This window comes from Drosophila miranda, chromosome XL (genome assembly GCF_003369915.1).
Source record: "Drosophila miranda strain MSH22 chromosome XL, D.miranda_PacBio2.1, whole genome shotgun sequence".
Lineage (NCBI taxonomy): Eukaryota > Metazoa > Arthropoda > Insecta > Diptera > Drosophilidae > Drosophila > Drosophila miranda.
Window position 1 is genome coordinate 21,446,067 of NC_046673.1, and position 26,148 is coordinate 21,472,214.

A 26,148-nucleotide genomic window follows, 5' to 3' on the forward strand; every position below is an offset into this window, starting at 1 on the left:
ATTTTCAAAACATACCGCAAGATCATTTCGATATGCCGTCATACTGTTACCTTTGGCTATCGAATATTTTTGTGTGGCTATCAACCACATAAGCACTAGGTGAAATGGTATTTAACAGCACTGTAAAGAAAATGCTGTATACCTTTCTGCTTCGGTATTCAATACACTATCATTTTTGGTCACACTATTTACAGAAATTATAAAAAGTTTTATTTTTAATTTGCAAGCATATTTTCGGTCCTTCCAGCCGTTATCAGGACACTAGAATGTTATCTATAGACTATTACTAAGCCGTACCCCACACCACACACCATGACGTCTCGGAATCTGACGGAGGTATTTGTTATCATGCGTAACAATGCCTCAAAAAATCGAAATCACTACGATGACCGAGTAAGGAGCCCCAAATAAATAACAAAGACATCCGTCAATCCAGCTCAATCCTTGAAAAATCAAATTTTCAGCGGGGCAGCGATGCTGAGCGCCTGCTGAAGCATTCGGTGCGTGAGGCGGAGGAGGGCCTCGAGATGCAGGACGACTATGGAACACCTCCCGCCTGGCTGGACAAGTTCGAGGAGGCACAGTACACCATGTCCAAGTGGGTGATAAAAACTTCCCTAACTGCCATTTGGCATGGACTAATCAGAAGCATCACCCATTACCATTTCAAACAGAATCAAACCAAAGCTGGACGAACTGGGCTCCCTGCATGCCCGCCACCTGCTGCGTCCGACCTTCGATGACCAGCGGGACGACGAATGCGACATCGAGGTGCTCAGCCAGATCGTGTGCAAGCTGATAACATCCACCCACCGGCACATACAGTGCGTCCGCTCCAGCCTGGGTGTGGGCACCAAAACGGAGCAGCGCCTCACCGCCAATGCCGTGCAATGTGCCCTGCTCCAGCTCCAGGAGCTGACCTTTAAGTTCCGCAGCAGCCAAAATGCCTACTTGGTGCAGCTCAACTCACGCGAAGAGCGCTCCCAAAAGTACTTTGACAACGGCGACAACTTCACCAATGTCGAGCTGGGCGGGATGGGGATGGGAATTGGTCTGCCAGGCGGCGACACTGGCGGCGAGGATATCAACTTTGTCGACTCATTCGACAACTTCCTGCAGCCGGTAAATGGCAAGGTCAATGGGAATGGCTATCTGTTCAAGGACGACGACCAGGAGATAGACGATCACTTCAAGAAGCCACTGGCCGCAAATCGGATGACCCAGCAGCAGCTGCTGCTCTTCGAAGAGGAGAACTCCAAGCTGGCCGAGCATCGCGAGCAGGAGGTCACCAAAATTGTCAAGTCCATCAATGATCTCAGTGACATCTTCAAGGACCTGGGCAACATGGTCCAGGAGCAGGGCACCGTGCTCGATCGCATCGACTACAATGTGGAGCAGACCCAGACGCGGGTCTCCGAGGGTCTGCGACAGCTGCACAAGGCCGAGATGTATCAGCGCAAGAATCGTAAAATGTGCATCATTCTGGTCCTGGCGGCCATCACCTTCTTTATGCTCCTGCTGCTGATCTTCACCAAGCTCTAAGGGCCCATTTCCATTCCCAGTTCCAGTCAGGCGCATCCTCCCCTTGTCGTGATTGTCGTGTGTACATTGTAAAGGCTTAAATACATGTTATGTTTATTTATTACTAATGTTAGGAGCAAGTTTTTCCTTTCAATAGGGCAGCATTTGATCCTCCTGCGGATGAAAAAAAAACACCGAAAACCTAGACGCACTTAATCCATAATCACAGCCAGAGAGGCACCTGTCCTACATGCGCTCTGAGAGGCGCGATGCCACGGAGCGCAGGTTGCCATAAACCTTGCTGGGCGGCGAGCCAAGGATCAGGTTGCAGATGGCACGTCGCGCCAGCTGGATGTTCTGGTAGCTGCCCAAGATGTGGATCTTGCTGTCGGCGAGCACAATGCGGGTCTTGGTCACGTTCTCGATGGTGAATTTTGTCCGGCCACCCTTGCCAGCCAGACGGCCTATGGCACGCGACTGGTGGTCACCGCGCAGTGTCTTCACGTCCTTGATCTCGAACGTCTCGACAAAGAGATCCTCCAGACGCAGAAGGGCCAGGGCGTCGTCCACCTCGAAGCCACAGAGGAAGGCCTTCACGAAATCGGCACCCTTCTGCAGATTAGCTATGTCCGGCGTCTCCGGGCCGACGCGCAGCTCCACCTGGCGCGCCTTCATGTTGAAGCGTATCTGCAGCTTCATGTGCTCCACCACGGGCGTGAAGATCTTCATCCAGTGCTCCTTGAGCGAGGAGTACCTGTGCGGTGGGACCGACACCTTCCTAAGCTCGCTCTTGATCCGCTTCGCGCGGGGTGGGGCCGATGCTTGGGTCGCCCCAGCGACAAGACCCTCGATGCCTGTGGCTTGGTCCACATGCATCTCCGTGTCCTGGGTGTTGACCGCACTGCGCTTCTGTGCCTTTTTGGTCGGCACAAAGGCGTCCACGTTTATGTTTTCAACCTCCATTCTGTTTTGTCCTGGTGTTTTTGGAATTTGCGTTGTTTTCTTTGGAATTAATTCAATTTCCACGTGCGGATCTGACCCTCAGAAATATACCAAGATATACCGTCTCATTTTAAAAATATACCGTAAATATACTGACGAATTAAAGATATATTTTACATATTCCTCGTCTTTGATATTCCGTGGAATATTACCATCTTCATTTAGCCATGCCCACATAATTTTATACGATTGATGAATCAATTTTCTACTTGACTGGCTTATTCTAAATACTTGCTTTTATTGGATTTCTAAATACAGTTGAAAGTTCAATTTAATAGATTGATGAAATTGACAAAATATACCATTATATACCGATATGCCGTAAATATACCGTCGAAAAGTATTAAAAATACTAGAAAAATATAACGAAATACGTCACAAATTTCAAAATAAACCGTAAATATACTGACGAATTACTTGTATTCAAGTTGAATCATATTCCTCGTTTCTGATATTCGGTTTACTATTACTAGCTAGTTAGAACCTGAGGGTCTCAACTAAAAATATATCTGATTATTAAATCAATTTCCTACAAGAATGGTTAAATGTAAGTTTTCATCTTTATTGCATATAAAATCGATATCGGCCATCGATTCTATCGACTGGATGTGAGTGGTGCGCGCCAAAGAGTGTTTGAAAGTGAATGATTGATGAAATTCTCTCCAACTGGGATACGAACCACAACAGAAAATATAAAACCAAACTCTTAAAACGAAGAAAGCATGCAATCACATATTTTTGTTAAAAAATTTTGTGTGTGCTATGCTAACACATGCAAAGCGTTGAGGGGCTGGCTGTCTCATGATGAAGCGGCGGTAGCCGAACGCCAGACCCTGGGATCTAATCCAGAACGTCCGTTTCCGACATGTTTGGTGTATAACTGGCACATCAATATACTGTATGGTTAGTGCTTCAACTCAATTTCGACGTCATGTCGTGCCATACATTTATGGAAAGCGCAAACGTAATTGATAATCATAAACTATGTATATTTCTACATAAAAAAAGTTCGGTTTTAAAACTAAGCCCCATTCTTGGCGTTTTGGTCTAGTTTTTTCGCCTTCTTGGCCTGCTTCTTAAGGTACTCGCTCTTGTCGAGATTGTTTTGGAAGAACGTCGTCTCCTTGCGGGCCTGTGACACCTCTGTTTGCAGACGTTGCTTATGCACCGCCTGCTCATAGTTCATGCGTTCGGTGAGATGGACCCACTTGAAACGCGGCAAGTACTTCATGCTCCACAACGAATCGTAGAACTGGGAGCTCTTGCGCGTCGAGATTTGTTTGTTGTTCAGCAGAGGTACAATTTGCTTGGCTACACGCTTCGACTCGAACTCTACCCAGCCCTCGGTGAAGTGAATGTTGTAGCGCTTTCGCTTGTTCTTCTTGGCCCTGTCACCTATGGGCGAAAAGAAGATAATAAGTAATCTGTGGCTTGTAAGGAACGTGCTTTCACTCACTTGACTGCTTCTCTGGCTGGAGATAGACGCGTCCGATCTTACCGCACTCCCCCAGGATCTCGCGCAGGCGCGTCACGTTCATGTGTCTGGGTATGTTCGATATGTAAATAATGCCCTTCTTGCGTTTCTTTTTCTGAATAGTGGTGGAAGAGCTTGCTTTGAAGTTGGCCAAGTCCATTTCATCATCGTCATCCGATGCATCTGCCTCCCCTTGGACCTCTTCGTCTGAAGCCGCATCGCTGTCCACGTTCATCGGTTCGGCTAGAGCTGGTAGCTCTGGTTTTGATTTTGTTTTGGTTTTAGTTTTTTGCATCTTTAATTCTCGTGGTGCCTTGTAGGGATGTGTTCTTATTGATATATCAACCTATCGATATATGATTATATATGTGAAGGTGATTTTTTGGACTGGCGCAAACATTTAAACGGAATTTTGTATGGGATATATTATCGGTGGAACAACATTTTTTATTTTTGCACTATTTTTCTTTTGTTTTACGTTGTTAGATCTACCTACTTTTGCGCCTATTCATCGATGCACAGGGCAGATACAAAAAAGTATCGGTACTTTTGTGCGATAAGCGGAAAATAGGCGCTATTTTTGAAAATAACATATAATATCCGAATTTGATTGTTATTTCAATATATTGATATTTCAAAAAAGTCTTAACCTATAATTAAATGTTCTTGATTAATTTTTTAATTTTTTTTTTTTAAGGATATATGTATAATATAGAAAGGATCATATCGCCTACATGGAAAGACCGTAAAAGACCGAAAAACCGACAGACCGAAAGACCGGAAAGATAATAGTGCGAAGAACTCGAAATAAATGATATGATAGGAGACTAGCTGCTATTTTATTGTTGGTAGATTAAAGTTGGTATTTTACTGCACAGGACTATTTCTGATTGGATTGTGCATCGTAGATGCATTTTTGGATAGCCAAACTATTTATTAATATGTAGTATGTACGGAAACTAAATCTCTGGCAACTTTCTGGCGACAATAACCGGATTGTCACGACGGATCTGATTGGCACCCATTTCGCGGTAGTCGAAGCTGCACTCATGGCGGTCACTGTAGCGATGGACGGCGCAGTAAATGCCACCACAACGGCATTCGAACGCCCCAGTCAGACCCAATTTCTTGCCACACTTGTGGCAGCGATTCTTCTTCACAGCTGGCGTCTCTTTACACGTATCCTTCTGTTCCTCCTTGGGGTTATCCTTCGGTTCGCCATTCTGTTCGGTTTTCTGGGTATCCTGAATTGTTTGTTGCTGTTCGTTCGCCTCGTACGTGTCCGAGTTGTCCACACAGAGACCATGGCACAATAAAAAGCCAGACTCCAGTGACTGACCCAGTCGGACGGTTGAATCGCTGATCGTGACTACATCTTTCTCCCCTTCCATGTTCTGAAGAGCGGCTATATTCGGCTTGTGAAAGCTGTGTGCTTTTGAAGATTTCATTTTTTCAAACGGCTTCGCTGTTCAATGACGACGCATCGTCTGTTTTGTTTCAACGTAAATGTGTATTTTTTCGGGATTTTGGCAGCTATCTCCTATCCAAAAAAAGTCAAGTTACACTGTACTGCGCTCAGCCTACTGCTACCCACAGCCGATCCGATGTGGACGTCTCCTAGGCATTTCCGTTGATGACATCGGCCATGTGCCGGCGATACCAATCGCCCACCGGTGTCTTCAACACACAGGCGAAGGCTCTGTAGCACCAGTCCGAGACTCCATGCGACACTCTTCGCGCCTTCGCATTGCACCCATTGATGGCAGGGAGTGCCTGCTCCACATTCAGACGCCGCGGTCCTCCAAAACTGTGGACGATGCGGAGGGCATCGAAGCCGGTGCCGTCGTGCCACAGCTGCAGGCGTGACCAGAAACAGTGGATGTATCGCTGCACATGCGGCACATTCTCATACTGCATCCGATCCATGCGCATTCGCTGGGCGTGACTCAGGTGCGCACTGCACTGGTCACGGGCCCGAAGCAGTGCCAGCGATTGGGGGGCTCTCAGTGGGGGGGTGGGCGTGGGTATGGCCAGTGCTCCGGATTGCAGCACCTGTAATTGCATTTAGCGGTGAACTCAAGAGAATATGTGTCTTCATTCAGCTATTCAGAGGAGGGTAAAACGATTGGGATCCATAAAGCATATTCTTGTTCGTTTGTAAGTTTCCTCACTTTACGTACAAGTACAGTACGAGTACTTACTGTAATGCAGTACACAAATAGGAACCACTATATCATAAATATGCATCTTTCCAGCTGCCATGGTCACAAGATGGGTATCAGAAGTGTTTCTCCTGAGCTCCGCAAATGTTAAGGCCTAAAGCTATTGGGTAATACTTACTGGAAAATTACAATTTTTTATGCAAACTCCTATTCCCCTGGAAAAGCTATTATTGGATTTTAAATAGTTCGCGCAGCTGGCAATGCAACCTGCAACCGGTTTGCGCACCCCGCCGGTGTGGGGTGAATCTGTTGCTCGAATTCGTTAATCTTCATGTCATGGAGATTACTCACCCCCAGCGGCCCCAGCAGCCCCAGCAGCCCCAGCAGCAGCAGCAGCGGCAGGCAGATCAGCGACCGTTGGCCCATTGCGATCTGTAGGTCTCGCCTCCGCTGTAGTCGGAAAACTGCACTAAGCTGTAGAGAGCCGGCCGGACGGAGCCGGTGTCTCGATAACGATGCTGGACAATAATTTAAGCATATCTGGACTATGAAGATTATACAATCTGCGCCTCCCATTACCATGTGTTGATGATGTCAGAGCTGTCCCGACGGCGGAGGGGGAGGGGAGGGGGGAGAGGTGGCAGTAATCGTAGTGCGATAGAAAACAGCAAGCAGAAGCCTCCACTTCGCTTCGCTTCGCCTTCCTCCTCCACTCAAAGTTTTGAAGCGAAATTGGCAGTCGCAGCTGCCGTTCGTCATCTGTTTTATGTTAACACATAAGTCGCGGATCTGCGTTCCGAGTGTTCGTTCAGGTCTTCTTCAGACATCGCTATATGGATCGCCTAGATCATGTGCATATGGAACGCAACGGCAGCGGCAACGGCAACGGCAACGGCAACGGCATTTTCGTAACATTCCACACTCGCATTTTGGTTGTAAACAAGATTTTCTTTTTTCTTTCATATAATTTGTTGATTTTTTTTCTTTCGTATGTGGAGGAGGAAAGATGGTCGCGGCCTCAGGTGGGGCAGGGACCTTGCGAATGGCGCAGAAGGCTAAATCCATACCCAAATCGAATCCACATCCCCATTGGCATCAGCATAGCCATCCCGCATCCACATCCCACATTCAAAAGCAAATCAAATCGAATTCGATTCGACAGGCAACCGCAACGAGAGCAATAAAATTGATTGCGTTTAAGTGTATTAAAATCAAATGCGAAATTTACCCACCACAAATATGTTGATTCAATGCCCCGGACCAGGGCTGGAGAGCAGGCACTCACTCTGCACGGGGCGGGGAAAAGAAAGCCCAAGAGGGGCTTCAAAAGGGAAATTTCCCATGGGAATTTAACCGTTCCCCAGTCAGTAAGGAGCAAATGTTACTGTAAGACCCTGAATATTTGAGAAATCATCTATTGACACATGGTATCTGATCAAATGGTCAATTGGAATAGTCTTTCCAGCAGATCATACCACAAGAAGAGCAGCTTTCCATCTTCCAAAGGAAGGTAAGAGGCACTTTTGCGTGAGATCACCCAGAGTAGCGGAACTTGAGAGTAAATCTATTATTAGTTGGTTGAAATATCCTTAAATATTGTGGAAATTTTCGTTTATACGTCCTTGCTCTCAACTGTTTCCAACGCAAAAACAATAACAATTCACACGTCGTGTGCATGACGCGGCGAATTGATGCTCAACTAGAGTGTCGATTTTAAGGGTTTTCTCTTGTTGTTGGACTGCTCCCAAATCCAGAAAGTATGCCACCCACCACTGTTTTATTCCATCATCTAGGAAGTTTTTGTATAAGGTTCCGATCCTCTACTTATTGACCTTCGTATACCCTTCTTCTCGCTAGGTTTCCACTTGCTTAATACGTAATACATATGAACTGGAAAGCCAATTAAACTCAAATGAATGGTGACTGAGACTTGGGGGCCGGCTATCCAGACCATTTCCATTCACAGCAATCTACAGAGGCATCTGCGATGACTATGTATGTACATAGATATCTTCAATCAACACAATTACCCTTCCATGTCGGCACGGGTGCATCTTTACGCTTGCAATGGGCCACGCAAACAGTTCACCCGATCTCCTACTGCGCCTACTATTCTCCCATGCCCTCCCATCCTCCATGTGGCGATGGGGGCAACAGGGTGCGGCTGGGGGTGAGGTTCATTCAACGCCAAATTTGCCGCCATCAAGTGGGGCCCAACATTCGCCTCCGCCTCCGCCTCCGCCTCCGCCTCCGCCTCCGCCTCCGCCTGCTCCGTCTTCCGGCTGCCATGCTGCAACCCCCCCACCAGCCCCCGCCCCGTATGTTGCCGTGACAAAGACGCGAAAAATTTTAATTGCAAATTTTTTTTCCTCGCTTGTCGTCGTCTTTGCTGGTCGCATTGCATTTTTGCCTACCTTAAATTAGAAGTAAAATTTACAATTTTTAATTGACTCTGAAAATTAAAAAAAAAGGATAGAAAAGCAAACACCAAAAACTGAAGAAAAACATCAGCTACAGCAACAACAACAACAACAACAGAAACATGGCATAGATTTTTGGTTTTCAGCAAATTTTCATAGATATTTTGATGCGGAATACGAAACATAGGGTACAAGCGGTGGGGTATGGACGCCACAGGTGATTGGGCCTTTAGTAACGAAAAGGGTAGCATTTTGCCGAGACTTGTTGGCAGCGTGCAGCCCCTCCCCGCGCCCACCTATTTGTTTTTCTATTTTGTTATAATTTTGCGAAAAATATTATTTTCGGTTTTTCGTGTGTGAGGGCTTCTGCATTTGCCACACGGATTATACGTGCTTTCATTTCGATTGACTGTAATTATTTTCCCCTCCGCTGAGCTGTCGAACTACCGCTCACTCGCGCTCTCTTTCTCGCTCTTCCACTCTCTCTGTCTGTTTGCCTCTCTCTCGCAGCGGAAGCGCTAGTGCAACGCCTGGAGTGGCGCCACCTGACAGCAGCAACTGGCAAAATTAGTTGCGGTTTTTTTTTGTTGGGATTCGGATGCGGATTTTTTTGGATCTGATGCGGTTCTGCTGCAGCGGATCTGTGGCAACTTTGTGACATGGACGACGACATGGCAATGAGCACCGGCTACGCGATGGCGCCAAATTCCTCATTGCCAGCGGAGCGCAGCGAAAACGCGTCAAAGCGCCAATAAAATGTGGTTTGGTTTGGTTCCTGTGGCCATTTGCATATTTTGCAAGCCATTTGCATACATCGAATTTTATTATAATATTTTGGTTCATTTTGTTTTGGTTTTTTTTGTGTGTTTATTTTGTATATCATTAAATTAAAGTTGTTGTTGTTGGTGCCACTGCCACACTGCCACTGCCACTGCCACTGCCTCTGTGGTTGGCATTAGCTGTCGGAAGGCGAATTTTGAGCCAATTTGCAGACTGCATTTGGCCTGACGACTCTTCTGATGCACGTGAGCCGTCTTCGTCACCCGTCCCGGTGCTGCGAGGCGGACGGACGGCAGTCGCGGATGGAGGCAGCGGCCACCAGGCGGTGGCCAATTTGCAAGTTGTCGAGTGTATTAGGTATATTTATTCGCTGTCTGCAAGTATGTATATGCTTGCTTTATGATCAGAAAGATGGAAATTCGCTGCTGTATCATCAGTGGGAAAGGAATTAGCATGGGGCATTGCCAGCAGCGAAATGGATCAGAGATCGGGAGCCAGAGAAGCGGTCTCTGCATATTAACCTCTCACTTTATTTATAACGATTCCGCCTGGTAGCTCTCCTGGAGTCACTGGAGTCGCCCTATCTGCTGTTGCTGAATAAATGGGAAAAGACTATGATCTGCGATCGATTGGGATCGAGGAGCTCTTGGACTTGGGATCCCCCCTCGAACATCCTTTAGAAAAAGCCCAAAATCGATTCGAAGAAAACCGAAATCTTTATTGGATTCAGACTGGAGCACCGTGGGACTTGATCACCAGCGGCTCGTTGGGGCAGTTGAAGGTGATCTCAATGCCATTGGGCAACCAGTTTCTAGACCAGATCTTCACTTCGCACACTTTGGTGACACCATTCGGTTCAACTAACTCCACAATGTACGAATTCAGGAAGCCGGAGACCACCTGCACGGTGGCCGACATGATTTTCGAGACTCTAAATGTGAGGACAACGAGGACCAATTAATGGCATGTCGTAGAATTCTCCCTCAATGCCTTACCGGTAGCTGGGTCCCTCGCCAGCGGCCAGTGTGTCCAGGGAGTAAGTCAGAGTCGACTTTGCGGAGTCCAGCTCCGATCCACTTAACGTTTTGGGTGCACCGAGTCCACCGATGGATGGGGGGACTTCATCTCCATCTCCGTGAGGACTTCCACTGACCAGAGCACAGGCCAATGCCAGGCAAATGAACAGAGACTTTTCGTTGAACATTTCGTTTGATTTTCAAAACAATCACTGATATGTGCTCCGCGGTACGAGTCGATCTTTATAGGCAGAATCCTCTCTCAAGATTGAGTGTATCAGAGATCTGTGGGTCATGCTTCAATGCTCCTATCTTCAATTTGATAATGGAATTGAATTTATTTTGTTTGGATCGTTCATATTTTCATACGTACATACATTCATTACCAATCCGATGGATTTGTACAGTGCGTTTCAAAAAAGACTTGCGTTTTTAAATGGGAATATCCGTTTGCTATTGATTTTTGGATATTATAATACAGATGATATTATAATGGTTGATCTTTGCAATCAACTGTCATCCGTATGTAGGTGTAGGTTTGTGGTTTTTATCAGGTAAATTTTCACCTGGTTGAAGCTTGAATTCTACAGAATCTGAATCTTGTTAAGACGTCTTTGTTGAACCAGAAAGCCCTGTACAATAGTCGTGGGGTCATTGCTTGGGGTCGCTACTTCCGCACACTCACGACGCGCCGTCAGCGAGGGTATTATGTATTAATCAAAATGAATCGCTTCAAAGTACAAAATATCAGCAAAAGTCGAGTGACTTTAAGCCACCCCAGCAGACACACACAAGCACTCGGAGAGCACCGCTTCCTCCGATGAATCGTTCATCATTCCATACGGCAGTGGCACCGGCAGCATTCTTGGCGCAACTCCAGAGCGCTGTCAGAAGTGCACAAATCCATGCCGATTTGTATGAACAACATACGTGGATACATCTAGAATGTACAGATGCCTGCATGTACATCCGCCAGCCGACAAGTCGTCCGTCCGGCCCGTCCGCTCGTCGCCCATCCATCCGTCTATCCCATCCATCCATCCCATCCATCCATCCGACCGTCCATTCAACTAGGGGCCCCGGGCATTTTTGTCAGATCACGAACCAAGTGCTGTTCATCGTCCATCCCATCCCATGCCATCCATCCATCTATAAGGGGACAAGGATCGCAATTGGGATCGGGAATAATGATGCCACACGATGCTCCTTTGCCCCCTCAGACCCCTTTTGACGAGGGGCTGTCCGTCTGTACGTCCCACCCACAAATCCGATGGGAACTCGTATATTTTCAGCATCGTTTTGGGGGTTGATCGTGATCGCGCTGTCGTCGTTCGGCTCGTGATCGCTCGTTGAAAGCGAATTTTCAGCTTTTTCGCTGTGCAAAAGATTTTCCGTCCGACTTTTCACATAAAAATCATGTAAGGCTGGAAAACGGCGACAGTTTACGAACGGCAGTCGCGAAAAGAACTCCGCCAGCGATAACCCCAAACCCAAAGAAAAAGAGTTTTCAAAAAACGATACCAGATCACACTCGGAGACTACGAGACTACGAGACTTTTCCCAAAAGATACAGCTGTAATTGTGATAGAGATAGATACTCGTAATATTTTGTTTGGTTAATTGTTTGTTTGTGAAACGAAACTCGGAACTTGAATTCTCGCGCCATGATCTGCCCGAAACGTACCTCGGAGCTGCTGGACCTGCATCTGGCCCCGTTCAAGGACAAGGATCCGGCCTGGGAGGTGGGTGTCTCAAGGATAGCCGGACGTGGCCTGATGGCCACGCGCAGCATCAAGCGCGGCGAGATCATCTTTAAAGACATGCCGCTCCTGATCAGCCTGTCCGCCCACGAGGAGGACTCCTTGAATGCGTGCAGTGTGTGCCTGAGGGAGCTGCCGGATACGCGCTTCATGTGCCGCATTGGTTGCGGCCTGCCCGTCTGCAGTCTCTGCTCCAAGAAGAAACAGCACAAGACTGACTGCGATCTGCTAAAGTCGTGGGGCCCCAACGAGCCCGAGGTGGCCAATTCGGTGATCATCCGGCTGCTGTGCGTGGCCCGGGCCCTCAACCTGAACAAGGACCAGCGCGATCTGATCTACTGTCTGCAGGCGAATCTGGATAACAACCATCGCGTGGAGGTGCGCAATGCGGCCAAATGCTTCAAGAATTTCCCCACCGACAAGAAGATCTTCGAGATCATGAACCGCACCGTGGCCGTCCTGCGAACGAATGGCTTCGACAAGACCACCGATCGCACCAACGACAACCAGGAGTTCAACTATCGCGCCCTCTTTCCCCTGTTCGCCGTCATGAACCATGACTGCATTCCCAACTCGTACTACACCTTCGAAGAGAAGACCAACATAATGATAGTCCGCGCCGCCGTCGATATACCCGAGGGCTTCGAGATCACAACCACTTACACGAAACTCTTTACGGGCAACATTGCACGACACTTATTCCTCAAAATTAAGAGGGGATTCACATGCAAGTGCTCCCGATGCTCCGATCCGACGGTGAGAACATAACCCTTTTATAATAGATCAGTCCTTGATAAGTTTTCAGTGCACTCTTAGCATTTCATTACAATCCTTTCTTGCTTCACTTTTCGATTATCATAGCTGATGCATTTTACTTTGGTGTGCAGTAGTTTTAGGGCTTTTAGGAATCATGGAGGAAATAATACTTTAGATCAGTCTCATGGATACTTTTGACAGTTGAAAGATCGTTGGAAGATCTCCCTTGAATCGTATTCTTTTGAAAATCAACGAAACAAACTCTTTGTCAAAATAAATTGGATACTTGTGGTACATAGCCAAAGATATTTACTTAAATGCTGCATTCAGTGATCACTTGATAAAATAGTAACTACTATCCGCGATCGTTGGTATCCTCATTTGATGAGCTCCAAAGGCAGGGACAGTAGGAGAATTCTTAAACGATCATTCAGGAAGAAGAAGAACTCTATCTGCAATGAAGATCATTTCATTGGATACTTTATAGGAGATCAATGTTGGATCCCTTAGAACTATGGCTATTGTTTCTGGTCTGATTAGATGATTACTTCAGCATTCATTTGCGGCGTTTTATCGCCACAAATATTTCAGATATCCAAGAGCTTTTTATGGGTATTTACTAACATCTTACTCTTGCTTAGCTCGAAGATCACTCTATTCCACCATCTCTTAAGTGTTTCGAACACCAATTGTTTCCCATCACCCATTCGGGCCCAGACAGCGCCAAGTGATGAGGGACGTGCCAGCTGTATAAACTATTTAGCCAAATAACCGACGAATGTAATCAAGCGACTGAGGTCGAGGTCAATCTTATAAATTTGAGCCCATTAGGGCCAAGGGGCTAACTTTGGAACTACATGAACTCGTGTCGAGATCCATCAAAAGAAGACAATATCGAAATTCTCCATCCTCTGGGGATGATTCTTTTTGATTTTAGCCGCCCATTTTGTTCTGTTTGTTGCTGTTGCATGTGTGGCCAGAACGAGGGAAAACAAAAAAAATTAAGGATTTCCTGTGCGCATCAAAAATTCATCCGAAAACAATTAAGCCAACAGAATAACACACACGCCCATTCCCCTCCACTTGTATTATTACAAGTTGTTGGTCTTGTTATTGTTGGCCGTAAATTGATTTCCTCCCGCGATACACCGCCGGCGCGCCGGGTATTCCCATTTTCGCGATTCCCAAAAGCGTCCCCCCGTTTCCAGGCGCAACAAGTGGCGGCGGCCTTTTGCCGTTCAACAACAGCCAATAGCCAACATCAACAACTGCTACAACAACAGCTACAACATTCAAAAATTTTGTTTATTTTTAAAGAGCCGAACACAATTCAATTAAATCACAAATAAATAGATGTGATTCCAAAAAGCTTTTTAATTTGCTTGGTTTGGTTCCTCTATATATATTTTCGGCCTAAAAATGCCTGAGAGGTGGCTGAATCTCGATTTCTATATATCTTTTTCACGCTTCGAGATCTACATACGTATATCTCCCACATCTTTTCGCTCTGCTGCTGTTTTTGCCGGAATTTTCTGCGCTCATATCGATTTGAATTTGATTCCTAAATTCCATTTTTTTGTCGCAATTTTCTCCGATTTTGATAAAATTCTTTCTCTTTTTTTGTTGTTATTTTTTTAATTGTTTTTGTTTGGATATATACGTGTGTATGTACATATATAAAGAAACAGATTTTTTCTTGGCCAGGGCCACATATGTATAGCGCCGTCGGGTCGTAATTTCTCGTTTGACATTCGCGTTTGAATCCGCGACACACCAGAGTAGAGGCCTTTGTCGAATAATGAACAAAAACTATTTGATACAGGAAAAACGCATGAGCCATTAAACCAACAAATGATGCATATTAATGGTTTATAACAATCCCGATGGCCTATACGTATACATACATATGCTTTGATTGCCAATGCAATTTCTCTCATCTCAAACAGATCTAGAAATGTGATTCTTCTTCACTGGTTTCTTTGAATATTATTTCTCATATACATACTATTCACATTTTGTGGTCGGTCCCTTGTTCTCTGCTCTCTGACCTTGATTTTCGGATCGTCTCGTGCTGGTTGTAATAGAACGAACCCCTCTGCGGTTCCGGTTCCAGAGGTCTCTGTGTCCGTGGAATTGGTTCAGTGAACTCTCAGGGGCTCAGGGCGTTCGCGTCTATGAATTGGGATTAGCATACCATACCAAAGCAATCGTTGGGTGGATTAAAGCGTGGGGTCACCACAACAGAAATGAGTGTGCTTCCTTTGCTACCATCACTTGCTGCTATTGTGCACCATCCGCTATCCGCTATCTGCTATCCGCTCTGGTTTGCAACCGATCCGCGGATCGGATCCATTAATTATCGAGTTTAATTTATGGACAAGCAAATTGGCCAAGCGATTCAAAAGCTGAATAGACATGACGTGGCTGTGTGTGGTTCCCTTAACAACCTGAGAACGGAACGGAACGGATTCCATGCTGAAATCATCATCATCATCCCTGCATACGAAATCCGTAGACTTAACTGAATTTGCGTCCGTTCGTCCGTGCGTCGCGTCCGATGATATGTATGCGAGTGTGCGCGTAGATATTTATCGATAGCACGAGCGAATGTTAAAACGCACACGTAGCGACATCTTTCTTATTTATGTCAATTTTTTAGCTCTGCGTAGAGATACATGGATACGTATTTATATGGCAGATATATTGTATGCATAGGTATGGGTATGGACATAGTTATGAGATGTAGAGATCACTCGTTGAACTTGTTCAATCCGTTATGGATTATTTTTAGCTGCAATCGGAATCCTAACAATGCGAAAAACATTTTGTGTGTTTCGCGGGACATTTGGAATGTCCCCCTACCCCTCCCCCCATCCCACGAAACAATAAATGACTATGACTCACTTGAAATATATCTCAAGTGATCCGCAGCAGGTCGTATGCTAACGATCAGATGTTTGGCTTTCAAGTGCCTCATTTCGGTAAAATGAAGTGATTTTATTCATTAAATGATTTGTTTTTTTTCAACACTGGAAATACTCTTTGGAGTTTCTTTCATTTTTAAGTGGAAAACAGTCTTCCCTTGAACTCTTATAGGACTCTTTCCCTACCTTTAGGCGCCTATGAACACCATGTCTTTCAACTGGTTCCCATTCTTCTTTCTCCTATAAAAAATTCATGAATTATGTTTCGTTTTGAGTGACTTTGAGCTAAACAATTTATATTTATCCTTTGTGATACCAAACACACTTTCGCCTCAATTTATATTTATCCTTTGTGATACCAAACACACTTTCGCCTCTCTAAAGCCTTTGAGCAGTCTTCTCATCTTCAATGATCCTCTCATTGATTACTAATCGATTTGGCTCTGTTTCGCGTCATATCGATTATTAATCGACTCCTCTCTATGGCACTTATCTATTACTTATCGACTCCTCCCTGCTACACTTATCGATCATTAATCAAAGGTTTGGTTTTCTTTTGCAATCGCAGGAGAAAGGCGCTTATATTTCGGGCCTGTATTGCCGTGACACGAACTGCTCGGGCCTGGTGGTGCCGGAGATCACCGGACTGCCGCATCCCAGCTACAATTGCCTGGTGTGCAAGCAAAAGTCCACGCATGCCCAGATGATGAAGTCGCAGGACTTCGCCAGCGGCGCCATCAACGCCAAGGCCAACTCGAACTCGCTGCGCACCCTGGTCCAGTACTTGAACGAGAAGAGCGACAACTTCATACCCAACAGCAACTACGTGGTGATCGATGCCAAGCTGTCGGTGCTGCAGCGCCTCGGCGAGGGCCGCGAGGACTGCAGCGAGGAGCTGGCGGCCAACACCCGTCTCCGGTACAGTCGCGACGTCATCCAGGTGATGGACCAGCTGGGCTTGGGCGAGTCCCTGGTGCGCACCCAGCTGCAGGATCTGCTGCGCCGCGAGGAGGAGCGCCGCGCAAAGAGGCTGGCCGAGGAGGCCGAGAAGCAGCGCAAGTTGGCCGAGCTCCAGGCGAAGGCAGCCGAGGCGGACAAGCTACTGGCCGCCCTCGAGGAGGCGGCTCGGGCCGAGGAGGCAGCCGCCGCTCCACCGGTAGCAGCTCCTGCCCCTGCCCCAGCCCCAGCAGCCACTGAGACGGCTTAAGGTCGGGGGCGAGGATGCACGACGATTCACGATGGCCATCGATGGCCCCGGCCCCCCTGTCACCCAACTCCAAGTAGTCACCCTCCCTCAAATTTCCCTCAAATTTGTTGTGTTGTGTGTACTAAACTTAATAATTGTATTTGTATTTGTATTTATTTATTTATAATAAATTAAAAATTATACTCGAAGACGCTGAGCGTGTGTGTGTTCAAAAATCTCTCTGGCAGCTTATGGGGGCTTCGGGATCGTTTTGTCAAAATGATTTTTAATCCATGCAGCCAGACGGTAGACGGTAGACGGCAGACGCCAGACGACACATTTGGGAAACAAATAATCTCCGAAAATACACTAGACAGAGAGGAATAGACTCGAATCACCTTTGGTTCTAGAATCTAGATGTTAATGGGTACGTTTCAGGCCTAAATATCACTTGGAGTGGTGCTAGATGTTCAGTAGTTTCATGGCTATCAAAACGCTATTATTTGCAATGATTGACTCTACGACTGTATATCCGACAGAGCCATAAATTTCTATTCCATTTGATTCGATTTGGTTGTTAGCATTTGTTTTATTCGCCATTAAAAGTTGCAGTCGACTTTGGGCGACCGTTAAAGTTGGGGGCCGGATCTATTTTTGTGTCACAGGCCACTGACGCCTTCGCCTTCGCCATCGCCATCGCCACAAGCGACCAAGCGACCAAACGACCAAACGACCAAACGACCGACAGTTTGGCAAGTCACACGGGGCCAGGCAAGTCACCGGCCCGTTTTACGATTAAATATATTCATATTCATAAGTTTTTTTTTCATCTAAATGTGCATGTGTACGTGCAGCACACCATGGATAGATATACAGACATATGGACGAGTGACTATGTACATCCGTGTAGTGTGTATGTCTAATGCGAATTTGTTATTTGCCTCCTTCAATATTCGATTCAGTTTTGTGCCTCAGTAAATTGCTCATTAAATCGAGCAAATGTCTGCATAAAAAAGAATTATTAAAAGCACATCTCTCTGGCCTAATAATTCCCAACTATTGGGGGAACTATTGAAAAGAAATTTCGCGAATATCCATATCCATCCTAGAATGGAATTACAGTGATGGCTGTGGCCACAGTTCCCAGAGATACTCAATGATTGGTGGGCTTCCATCCATCCGCTAAGAGGGAGTTTCCACTGTAGATGGCCCACAAACTAAACCTTCCGCTCAGCTCCACCTGTCTCATCAATTTATTCGAAGAATGTTTCGCTTCTTTCGGTGTCATCGAGTGCTTATGAGGATATGCCATAATATATGGCTGTGCGAAAAGAAATATACCCACCGATGGCACATACATATATCAGTAGGCTATGATATGTACTGTGCATATGTACTAAATTATATAGAATATTAGGTAAAGAAAATATGCAACAATAAGAGCTCTGCCGCCAGAGAGCCAAACAAATTTGAAAACTCAGAAATCATAAATAAAATTATAATAAAAATCTCAATAAATTATGCTGCATATAGATGAAAAAAAATAATGACCATCCGTCGTGTATCTATCTATCTATCGAACCGATCTACATATCTAGATGGACCATTCCATCGACTATATCTATCTGTCGCCAGATGAAAGAGCCAACAAAAAGAACAACTCGTCGCAGAGCTTGTCGCATGTGGATGTTCTAATCACAAATTGCTTTTAACTTGTGCCACGGACAAACACTCACACGCACACGCATCCAGGATACAGGGAAACATACAGGGAGAAGGGCGGGGGTAGAGTCGTCAACTGGTGGCAGAGGTGGGCAGGAGGGGGGAGGTGGTAGTGGGTGTAGAGTGTAGAGTGTAGGAAAAAGAGCCTGCACTCGGTTCAGATTTGATTAATTGCACGCAATTTCCATTCGTATACATGACATTTGTCTGCCGAATACCCTACAGAACAGTCGACAGTCGTAAGGTATATAGGGATCATAGATCCCACTGTCGGATATCGAGTCCTATGCAAAGAAGCACCCAAAATTCATTTATTCTGAATGATCAGAGGCCATGAAGAGTTTGTTAATAATAGCTTCAGGGTCTTTTCTTCAGTACAAGATGATCGTTCCAAGTAATTCCATAATTCGTATACAAACATATCTTCCGAGATTCATCTGGTATAACGATAAATATCTTTCAACGACCATCGAAACTCACTCGAAACTGCCATCTACAGGGCATGCATAGGGTCGATCCTTGCTCGAAGTGCGTGTCAGTTGGCTGCAAAGTGAAACAATCTTAATTGCGATGGCGCCGTCATTTTCGGTTCTTTCGCTAGTGCCTCCTCTCTGCAGGTCCAATCCCGATCCCAATGAGCGATGTGACAATGTGCCCAGGGAGGCTGTCGGACCAAATCCACCGACTGTTCGCTGGGAATCGAAAGTGAAATACTGTGTTTTGGCGTCGGGGTGGGGCGGGACGGGCGGTGAGTGCAGGGAAACCGGTGGTGGCGTTTCCTTGTTTTGGCATACATTTCGAATGTAATTTATTGCCAGACTGCCCTCAGTGCATATTAATTAAACGCTTTGATTTACTTTCCCAGTTTCGGGCACGTTTCCTTGAGAGCCCCATAGCCCAACCCATCACCATCCCCATCCCATTTCCATTCCCCATCCGTTGTGTTATTTATGCACTTTTAATGAACGGCCAGTGGCCAGTGAATGAAAAGTGTGCTCATAAATTAGCTATTTGCCCATCCCCGTAAAGGAATGCATCTGCATTTTGGCTTCCGGTGCATCCAGTTAGTGTCCATTTTTGATGGGATCATTTCAAGTTTATTGCCAATGTCATGTGGCACCGTAGACTCGCACAATGTCTACAGCTATAATCGTCGGCTATAATATTTACAAAGTAATAAATCATAATCTGTGTGCCAGACCTGATTCCCGCCCACATCATCCAATGTCTGGCTAATTTTATAGAAATTATTCGCATCATTGCAGTTGTACGATATTTACCATCCAATATACAATTTTGTATAGCTTCAAGCATTCGGTATAATTCAAGTTTCGACAGAAGATAAGTATTATAGACTATATAGACTGATTTTGACTACACCTTCGTTACGGTACAACAAAAGAAGACAAGGAAAATGTTCAATTCTGCGGGGATTCCAAAGCCAGTACTTTTAAGAATACACCCTCACTGGAAAGACTTAGGTTGATCCTTAGATCCTTAGGTTGTTTCCCGACGAGGAGATGCACTACTGGAGGACCCGCATAGTTTCGAAGAACATAGAAAGCTCGCTCTCTCCCCCATTCTGGGCGACAGTACAGGCCGTGTGTTGCAGTGTTGAAAGCCAGGATAAGGCGTGGAAGCAGATATCCTTGAATATTAAAACTCAAGTGAGTTTGGATTTAGACATGTACGAGTATATATAGAAACGAAACTAAATTTCTCCCCTCCAATCCCACAGTAATTGCAGCCTGGCCGCTCCCTTGGCCAGGCCTATAAGTTCAACTTTTATAACTGTTATACGATGCTCTGTTTTGCTCTCGCAAATTGTCAGAAGAACACAAAAGCGACTGCAAAAGCTCTTAGGTTACTTCTTGCTCTCTTGGAGGGCGCCACTGTGACGAAAAGTCTCGCTCAGCTTTCCGCTAAGAGATCAGCGACTGTAAATTAACATGGAGTTGTTCATCTCCCCTATTCAGTTGATTACATGGGTATGTTAAGTGGCATTTAATAAACAAATGTTAATATGCAGTTTTCAGCCGACTGTTAGATCCGAAACTGATAACTTAACTTAATTTGTTTGTCGAATTTGTATGAAACTTGTTACTGTTAATGTCACTCTAACTGTAACTGAAAAGTTTGCAACAGGCAGAAATGGTGGCGAGGTGAGCGAGCGAGCCAGCAAGAAAGACGGTACTGGGCGGCACGCCTTAAAATGTGAACAATTAGCTAACCGTTACACATACAAATATAATATTTAACTATAGTCAACAGTAAATTCACTCCAGAACGCAAAGGCTTGGTGCGCGGGGGGTGGTCTGTCTAGTAAACAGTTTCTGCTCTGCAAATGTGCGCGTATCTGTGTCTGTATCGCTTGCTATGTTTGACTGTGTGTATTGGTTTGGTAATCAGAATCCACCGACTTCAGATTCGACGATCGAGGCAGCCAACGAGCTGCGATGCCAACAAGGGCGTTGAAAGTATTCACGATTTTCATTATTAATTTGGCGTTTCCAGTGTGAAGACCAATTTCGTCGCTTGCCTCGTTTCGCTCGTCTCGTCTCTCTTGTGGCTTCCATTAAAATAGTTCCACTGCCGATAAGTGGAAAACATATGTATCCCGTGATATCATATATTTTTTAGTGTGGAAGCCCCGGAAAAGTGTTTCATACAAGTAATAAGGTTTGTTTTTTGTTTGTGCCAATCTAATGATTCCTATTGATCGCCCATGATCGGGCGAGAATAGTCCCCTCTGATTAGGTAGTTTTTAATCTGAACTTGTTTTTCGCATCGACATTAGCATACGCGACATTTAAAAACGAGCTCGATAATGGGACCAGCCAAACACGGGGCAATAGCTGGGTGGGGGCATGGCAGTGGGCTAGCATAGGACAGCATAATGCCGATTCAGCTGCTATGAATAAAAACGAATCAGAAGAAATCAGCAGAGTGAGGAAGCGAGACAAGGCTAGACTGGTGTTACAATAATTTGATTACAACGCATTTACATACATATGTATGTACATAAGTCATACGGGTACGCAGTTATTGGAACTGTGAATGGGGCGGATGTTGTCGTTAGCTAGCACTGTTTGGTGCGTATTATTTTAAGAATTCCAAAACTCAAACTAGTTACGGGTGTAATGTCACAAGGAAACCTTTCATTTGTTACAAATATTAAACACAAACATAACACGAACAGATAACAATTTGGGGGCAAAGAAAGACTCTACCGTTACCAAAATTGCTGTGCTGTTAGACAACACTCAACACTCAAAACTGCAATTTATTAATGAAACTCTATCTATCTGATGAATGAGCTTCTTCATTCGGCGAAATCTGGATCAGAAATCAATTTATCGACGAAAGCATACGACAACAGCCAAAGATCTGGCCTGAGGCATTCGCCGGCTCCCCATTGGTTCTCAATTATCGTTCATCTTTGTGCCTTTCGGACCGGCCCAGCCCGGCCCGGCCCGGCCCTCGCTGTTAGCGACCTTCCCCTAACCTTCCCCTTTTCTCTCTCGGTAAGGGGTGGTGGCCCCATTTTTCGGCTATTTTCGGACATTCTAAGCCAATTCAAAGACGTGGTTCTATGCACAGCTGCCCCCTAATCTCTCTCTCTCCCGTCCCAACCTTGACTGATAAACGATAAGAGCTCTTCCAACATGGCACTATATATATATATGCGCTTAGATACAGCGCTGTTTGGAGCCGTACGGGTTGCCCAAAGACATTTGTTCGCTCGGTAAGCAGTGATAAGATTGTAGCTTTTGTAGATTAGGAGGGATAGCCCCTTCCCGAGAGACGGAACGTAGCTTGTGGTCTTTCGATAATGAGATACGTTTGTCTTTCCCAGATCTGACAGACCCCCAGCCAGAAGTGAGTGCACCAACAAGATGAGTCCACCGATAATGCTGAGCAGAGATTCACCCGACATTGAGGTAGGTTATTCCCCAGTAGCATCAGCACTCGACCGCACGTTGAATGTAACCTTTCCTTGCAGGATCTGCTGTCCCTTAATCCGCGCGTGAAGACCCAGTGCACGGTGGTGCCCACCAAGCAAACCAAGGAGAACAAGAAGCACTGGAAGCGCAACAATGACCACACGGCACCGCCGTGCTCCACGCTGTCCAACAATTTCGAGGACATCAAGCATACGACGCTGTCGGAGCGTGCTGCCCTCGAGGAGGCTGCCCGATGCCTGAAGTGCGCCGATGCCCCGTGCCAGAAGTCCTGCCCCACGCAGCTGGACATCAAGAGCTTCATCACGAGCATTGCCAATAAGAACTTCTATGGCGCTGCCAAGGCCATCTTCTCGGACAATCCGCTGGGCCTCACCTGCGGCATGGTCTGCCCCACCAGTGACCTGTGCGTGGGTGGGTGCAACCTGCAGGCCTCCGAGGCCGGGCCCATTAACATCGGCGGACTGCAGCAGTTCGCCACCGAGATGTTCAAGCAGATGGGCATCCGTCAGCGACTGTCGCCGCAGGCCAAGCCTCTGGGCAAGAAGATTGCCCTGCTGGGCGGTGGTCCGGCCTCGCTGTCGTGCGCCACCTTTCTGGCTCGACTGGGCTACGGGGACATCACAATCTACGAGCGTAGGACCTACCTGGGCGGACTGAGTGCCGCCGAGATACCCCAGTACCGCTTGCCCATCGATGTGGTCAACTTTGAGATCCAGCTGGTCCAGGACTTGGGCGTGTGCATCAAGACCAATCGCTCCCTCAGCACCAACGATCTGACAGTGCAGGTAGGTAGTGGGGGCCTTCCATTCAATGCACATACCGATCTTCGTACGACCTATCTCTCGCTCTCTTTCTACCTAGGGTCTGCTTGACAACGGCCTTGATGCGGTCTTCGTTGGCATTGGTCTGCCCGAGCCCAAGCTGAACCCGATCTTTGAGGGTCTGGACGTGGACGCGGGCTTCTACACCTCCAAGAACTTCCTGCCTTTGGTTTCGGATGGCTCCAAGCCGGGCCTATGCGCCTGCAAGGCCTCGCAGAGTCTGCCCAAGTTGCATGGCAACGTTATCGTCCTGGGCGCCGGCGACACGGCCTTTGATTGTGCCACATCCGCCCTACGCTGCGGTGCCCGTCGCGTCTTTGTCGTCTTCCGCAAGGGCTCATCGGGCATTCGAGCCGTGCCCGAGGAGGTGGAGCTAGCCCGCGAGGAGCGCTGCGAGATGCTTCCCTATTTGAGTCCACGCAAGGTGTGCATCAAGGATGGCCTGATCACCGGCATGGAGTTCTGCCGCACCGAGCAGAACGAGCAGGACGAGTGGGTGGAGGATGAGGATCAGACGGTGCGCCTCAAGGCGAACTTTGTGATCTCCGCCTTCGGGTCGGGTCTGCAGGATCCGGACGTCCGTGAAGCTCTATCTCCGCTGAAGTTCCGTGGCGAGCTGCCCGTGGTGGATAGGACCACAATGCAGAGCAGTCTGCCGCAGGTGTTCATCGGCGGAGATCTGGCCGGAGTGGCCAACACCACCGTTGAATCGGTGAACGATGGCAAGGTGGCGGCCTGGAGCATTCACTGCCACCTGCAGGATCTACCCCTCGACACGCCTGCCGCCCTGCCGCTCTTCTACACGGACATCGACAGCGTCGACATCTCCGTGGAGATGTGCGGCCTGAAGTTTGAGAATCCCTTCGGACTGGCCTCAGCCCCGCCCACCACCAGCACTGCCATGATACGACGCGCCTTCGAGCAGGGCTGGGGCTTTGTGGTCACAAAGACCTTTGGCCTGGACAAGGACCTGGTGACGAACGTCTCCCCACGCATTGTCCGTGGCACCACCTCCGGCTACAAGTACGGACCACAGCAGGGCTGCTTCCTCAACATCGAGCTCATCTCGGAGAAGCGGGCCGAGTACTGGCTACGCTCCATCGGCGAGCTGAAGCGCGATTTTCCCGAGAAGATCGTGATTGCCAGCATCATGTGCAGCTTCAACGAGGCCGACTGGACGGAGCTGTCCATAAAGGCCGAGGCGTCCGGTGCAGATGCCCTCGAACTGAATCTATCGTGTCCCCATGGCATGGGCGAGCGCGGGATGGGTCTGGCGTGCGGTCAGGTACCCGATATGGTCGAACAGATTTCCCGATGGGTACGCAATGCCGTCAAGCTGCCGTTCTTCATTAAGCTAACGCCCAACATTACGGACATCACGGCCATTGCCAAGGCAGCCAAGTTGGGCGGCGCCGACGGCTGCTCGGCAATCAACACAGTCCAGGGTCTAATGGGCCTCAAGGCGGACGCCACGGCCTGGCCGGCCGTCGGCGAGGAGAAACGCACCACATACGGTGGCGTTTCCGGAAATGCCACCCGTCCCATGGCGCTCCGTGCCATCTCAGAAATCGCAAAAAAAATCCCCGATTTCCCCATTCTTGGCATTGGCGGCATTGATTCCGGGGAGGTAGCCCTGCAATTCCTCCAGGCCGGCGCAACAGTGCTGCAGATCTGCTCCTCCGTGCAGAACCAGGACTTTACCCTCATCGATGACTACTGCACCAGTCTCAAGGCGCTGCTTTATTTGAAGGCCAATCCCCCGCCAGTGAACGGCGCCTTCTGGGATGGACAGTCCCCGCCAACGCCCGTCCACCAGAAGGGCAAGCCGGTGGTGCATCTCACGGGAGTGGGCAAGAAGCTGGGCTTCTTCGGACCCTACCAGAGGGAGCGCGACATTACGCTGGCCGGCATCCGCAGCGAGAAGGGAGCCTTATGGGATGCAGAGCAGGGTGCAGTAGCTGTTTGCCCGTCCAATGATGGGCCAAATGAAGCTCCCAAGGTGGCCGATATCATTGGCGCTGCCCTGCCACGCATTGGAACCTACAACCAACTGGACAACAAGCAACAGAAGGTGGCCCTGATCAACGACGTAAGTAGCTTATAGTAGATCCCCAGTATCCCAGTATTGTCTCACCTGGCATTTCCGAATCTCCGTCTAATTGCAGGACATGTGCATCAACTGCGGCAAGTGCTATATGACGTGTGCGGACTCCGGTTACCAGGCCATCAAATTCGACAAGGACACGCACTTGCCCCACGTCAACGACGACTGTACGGGATGCACGCTCTGCGTCTCCGTGTGCCCCATAATTGATTGCATTACGTATGCTAATATCTTACTCACAAAATTGGTACACTTTTTAATGGCTTTTGTTCTTTTTAGCATGGAACCCAAGAAGATTCCGCATGTGATCAAGCGGGGAACCCAAGAGACAGTCTACACCCACGCTCTGAGCCAGTGCCAGTAGATGTACATATGTACTTAGTGCTATGCATTATTAATATTATAATAGAAGTTCACCAAGAATAAAATGACAAATGTTCAAAGCAACTTAAATAACTTGAATTAATCTATTAAATGTTTATTAACAATTCAAACAACACCACTTTGTCGCGAAGCTTTAGGGATTTTTTAGTCG

The 26,148-nt window shown here is 47.2% G+C and overlaps 8 protein-coding genes and 1 long non-coding RNA gene across 11 annotated transcripts; 4 read left to right on the forward strand and 5 right to left on the reverse strand.

The window, feature by feature from the left end:
* Nucleotides 1-160: 160 nt before the first annotated feature.
* LOC108153110 (syntaxin-16) lies at nt 161-1,646 on the forward strand. Its single transcript, XM_017282899.2, has 3 exons — nt 161-393; nt 465-598; nt 675-1,646. Exons 1-3 carry the CDS (start codon nt 313-315, stop codon nt 1,540-1,542), a joined length of 1,083 nt encoding a protein of 360 aa, XP_017138388.1. The 5' UTR covers nt 161-312; the 3' UTR covers nt 1,543-1,646.
* On the reverse strand, nt 1,624-2,581 carry LOC108153131 (RNA-binding protein pno1). Its single transcript, XM_017282923.2, has one exon. The coding sequence runs from the start codon at nt 2,482-2,484 to the stop codon at nt 1,768-1,770; it is 717 nt and encodes a 238-aa protein (XP_017138412.1). The 5' UTR covers nt 2,485-2,581; the 3' UTR covers nt 1,624-1,767.
* Nucleotides 2,582-3,488: 907 nt separating this feature from the next.
* On the reverse strand, nt 3,489-4,346 carry LOC108153137 (pre-rRNA-processing protein esf2-like). The gene is made up of 2 exons (XM_017282937.2): nt 3,980-4,346; nt 3,489-3,918 (listed from the first exon to the last, which is right to left on the reverse strand). The coding sequence occupies exons 1-2, from the start codon at nt 4,290-4,292 to the stop codon at nt 3,545-3,547; spliced, it is 687 nt and encodes a 228-aa protein (XP_017138426.1). The 5' UTR covers nt 4,293-4,346; the 3' UTR covers nt 3,489-3,544.
* A 459-nt stretch (nt 4,347-4,805) lies between these two features.
* LOC108153169 (AN1-type zinc finger protein 6) lies at nt 4,806-5,562 on the reverse strand. The gene has a single exon (XM_017282978.2). It carries the CDS (start codon nt 5,443-5,445, stop codon nt 4,957-4,959), a length of 489 nt encoding a protein of 162 aa, XP_017138467.1. The 5' UTR covers nt 5,446-5,562; the 3' UTR covers nt 4,806-4,956.
* Nucleotides 5,563-5,593: 31 nt separating this feature from the next.
* On the reverse strand, nt 5,594-25,730 carry LOC108153144. Of its 2 annotated transcripts, none has more exons than XM_017282956.2 (2): nt 25,644-25,730; nt 5,594-6,049 (listed from the first exon to the last, which is right to left on the reverse strand). In XM_017282956.2, the coding sequence occupies exon 2, from the start codon at nt 5,927-5,929 to the stop codon at nt 5,615-5,617; it is 315 nt and encodes a 104-aa protein (XP_017138445.1). In that variant the 5' UTR covers nt 5,930-6,049; nt 25,644-25,730; the 3' UTR covers nt 5,594-5,614. The 2 variants fall into 2 exon arrangements, with proteins under 2 accessions (XP_017138445.1, XP_017138438.1); XM_017282949.2 differs by lacking the exon at nt 25,644-25,730 and adding an exon at nt 6,511-8,389.
* On the forward strand, nt 6,022-7,126 carry LOC117187281. The gene is made up of 2 exons (XR_004472021.1): nt 6,022-6,154; nt 6,253-7,126. It is a non-coding gene; the product is annotated as an uncharacterized LOC117187281 (long non-coding RNA).
* Nucleotides 10,056-10,597, reverse strand: LOC108153203 (sarcocystatin-A). The gene is made up of 2 exons (XM_017283028.2): nt 10,355-10,597; nt 10,056-10,290 (listed from the first exon to the last, which is right to left on the reverse strand). Exons 1-2 carry the CDS (start codon nt 10,561-10,563, stop codon nt 10,086-10,088), a joined length of 414 nt encoding a protein of 137 aa, XP_017138517.1. The 5' UTR covers nt 10,564-10,597; the 3' UTR covers nt 10,056-10,085.
* Nucleotides 11,806-17,177, forward strand: LOC108153102 (SET domain-containing protein SmydA-8). Its single transcript, XM_017282889.2, has 2 exons — nt 11,806-12,891; nt 16,384-17,177. The coding sequence occupies exons 1-2, from the start codon at nt 12,040-12,042 to the stop codon at nt 17,020-17,022; spliced, it is 1,491 nt and encodes a 496-aa protein (XP_017138378.1). The 5' UTR covers nt 11,806-12,039; the 3' UTR covers nt 17,023-17,177.
* On the forward strand, nt 21,219-26,061 carry LOC108153085 (dihydropyrimidine dehydrogenase [NADP(+)]). Of its 2 annotated transcripts, none has more exons than XM_017282877.2 (6): nt 21,219-21,402; nt 22,580-22,664; nt 22,727-23,473; nt 23,550-25,598; nt 25,675-25,832; nt 25,893-26,061. In XM_017282877.2, exons 2-6 carry the CDS (start codon nt 22,620-22,622, stop codon nt 25,975-25,977), a joined length of 3,084 nt encoding a protein of 1,027 aa, XP_017138366.1. In that variant the 5' UTR covers nt 21,219-21,402; nt 22,580-22,619; the 3' UTR covers nt 25,978-26,061. The 2 variants fall into 2 exon arrangements, with proteins under 2 accessions (XP_017138366.1, XP_017138358.1); XM_017282869.2 differs by lacking the exon at nt 21,219-21,402 and adding an exon at nt 21,905-22,468.
* Nucleotides 26,062-26,148: the final 87 nt, after the last annotated feature.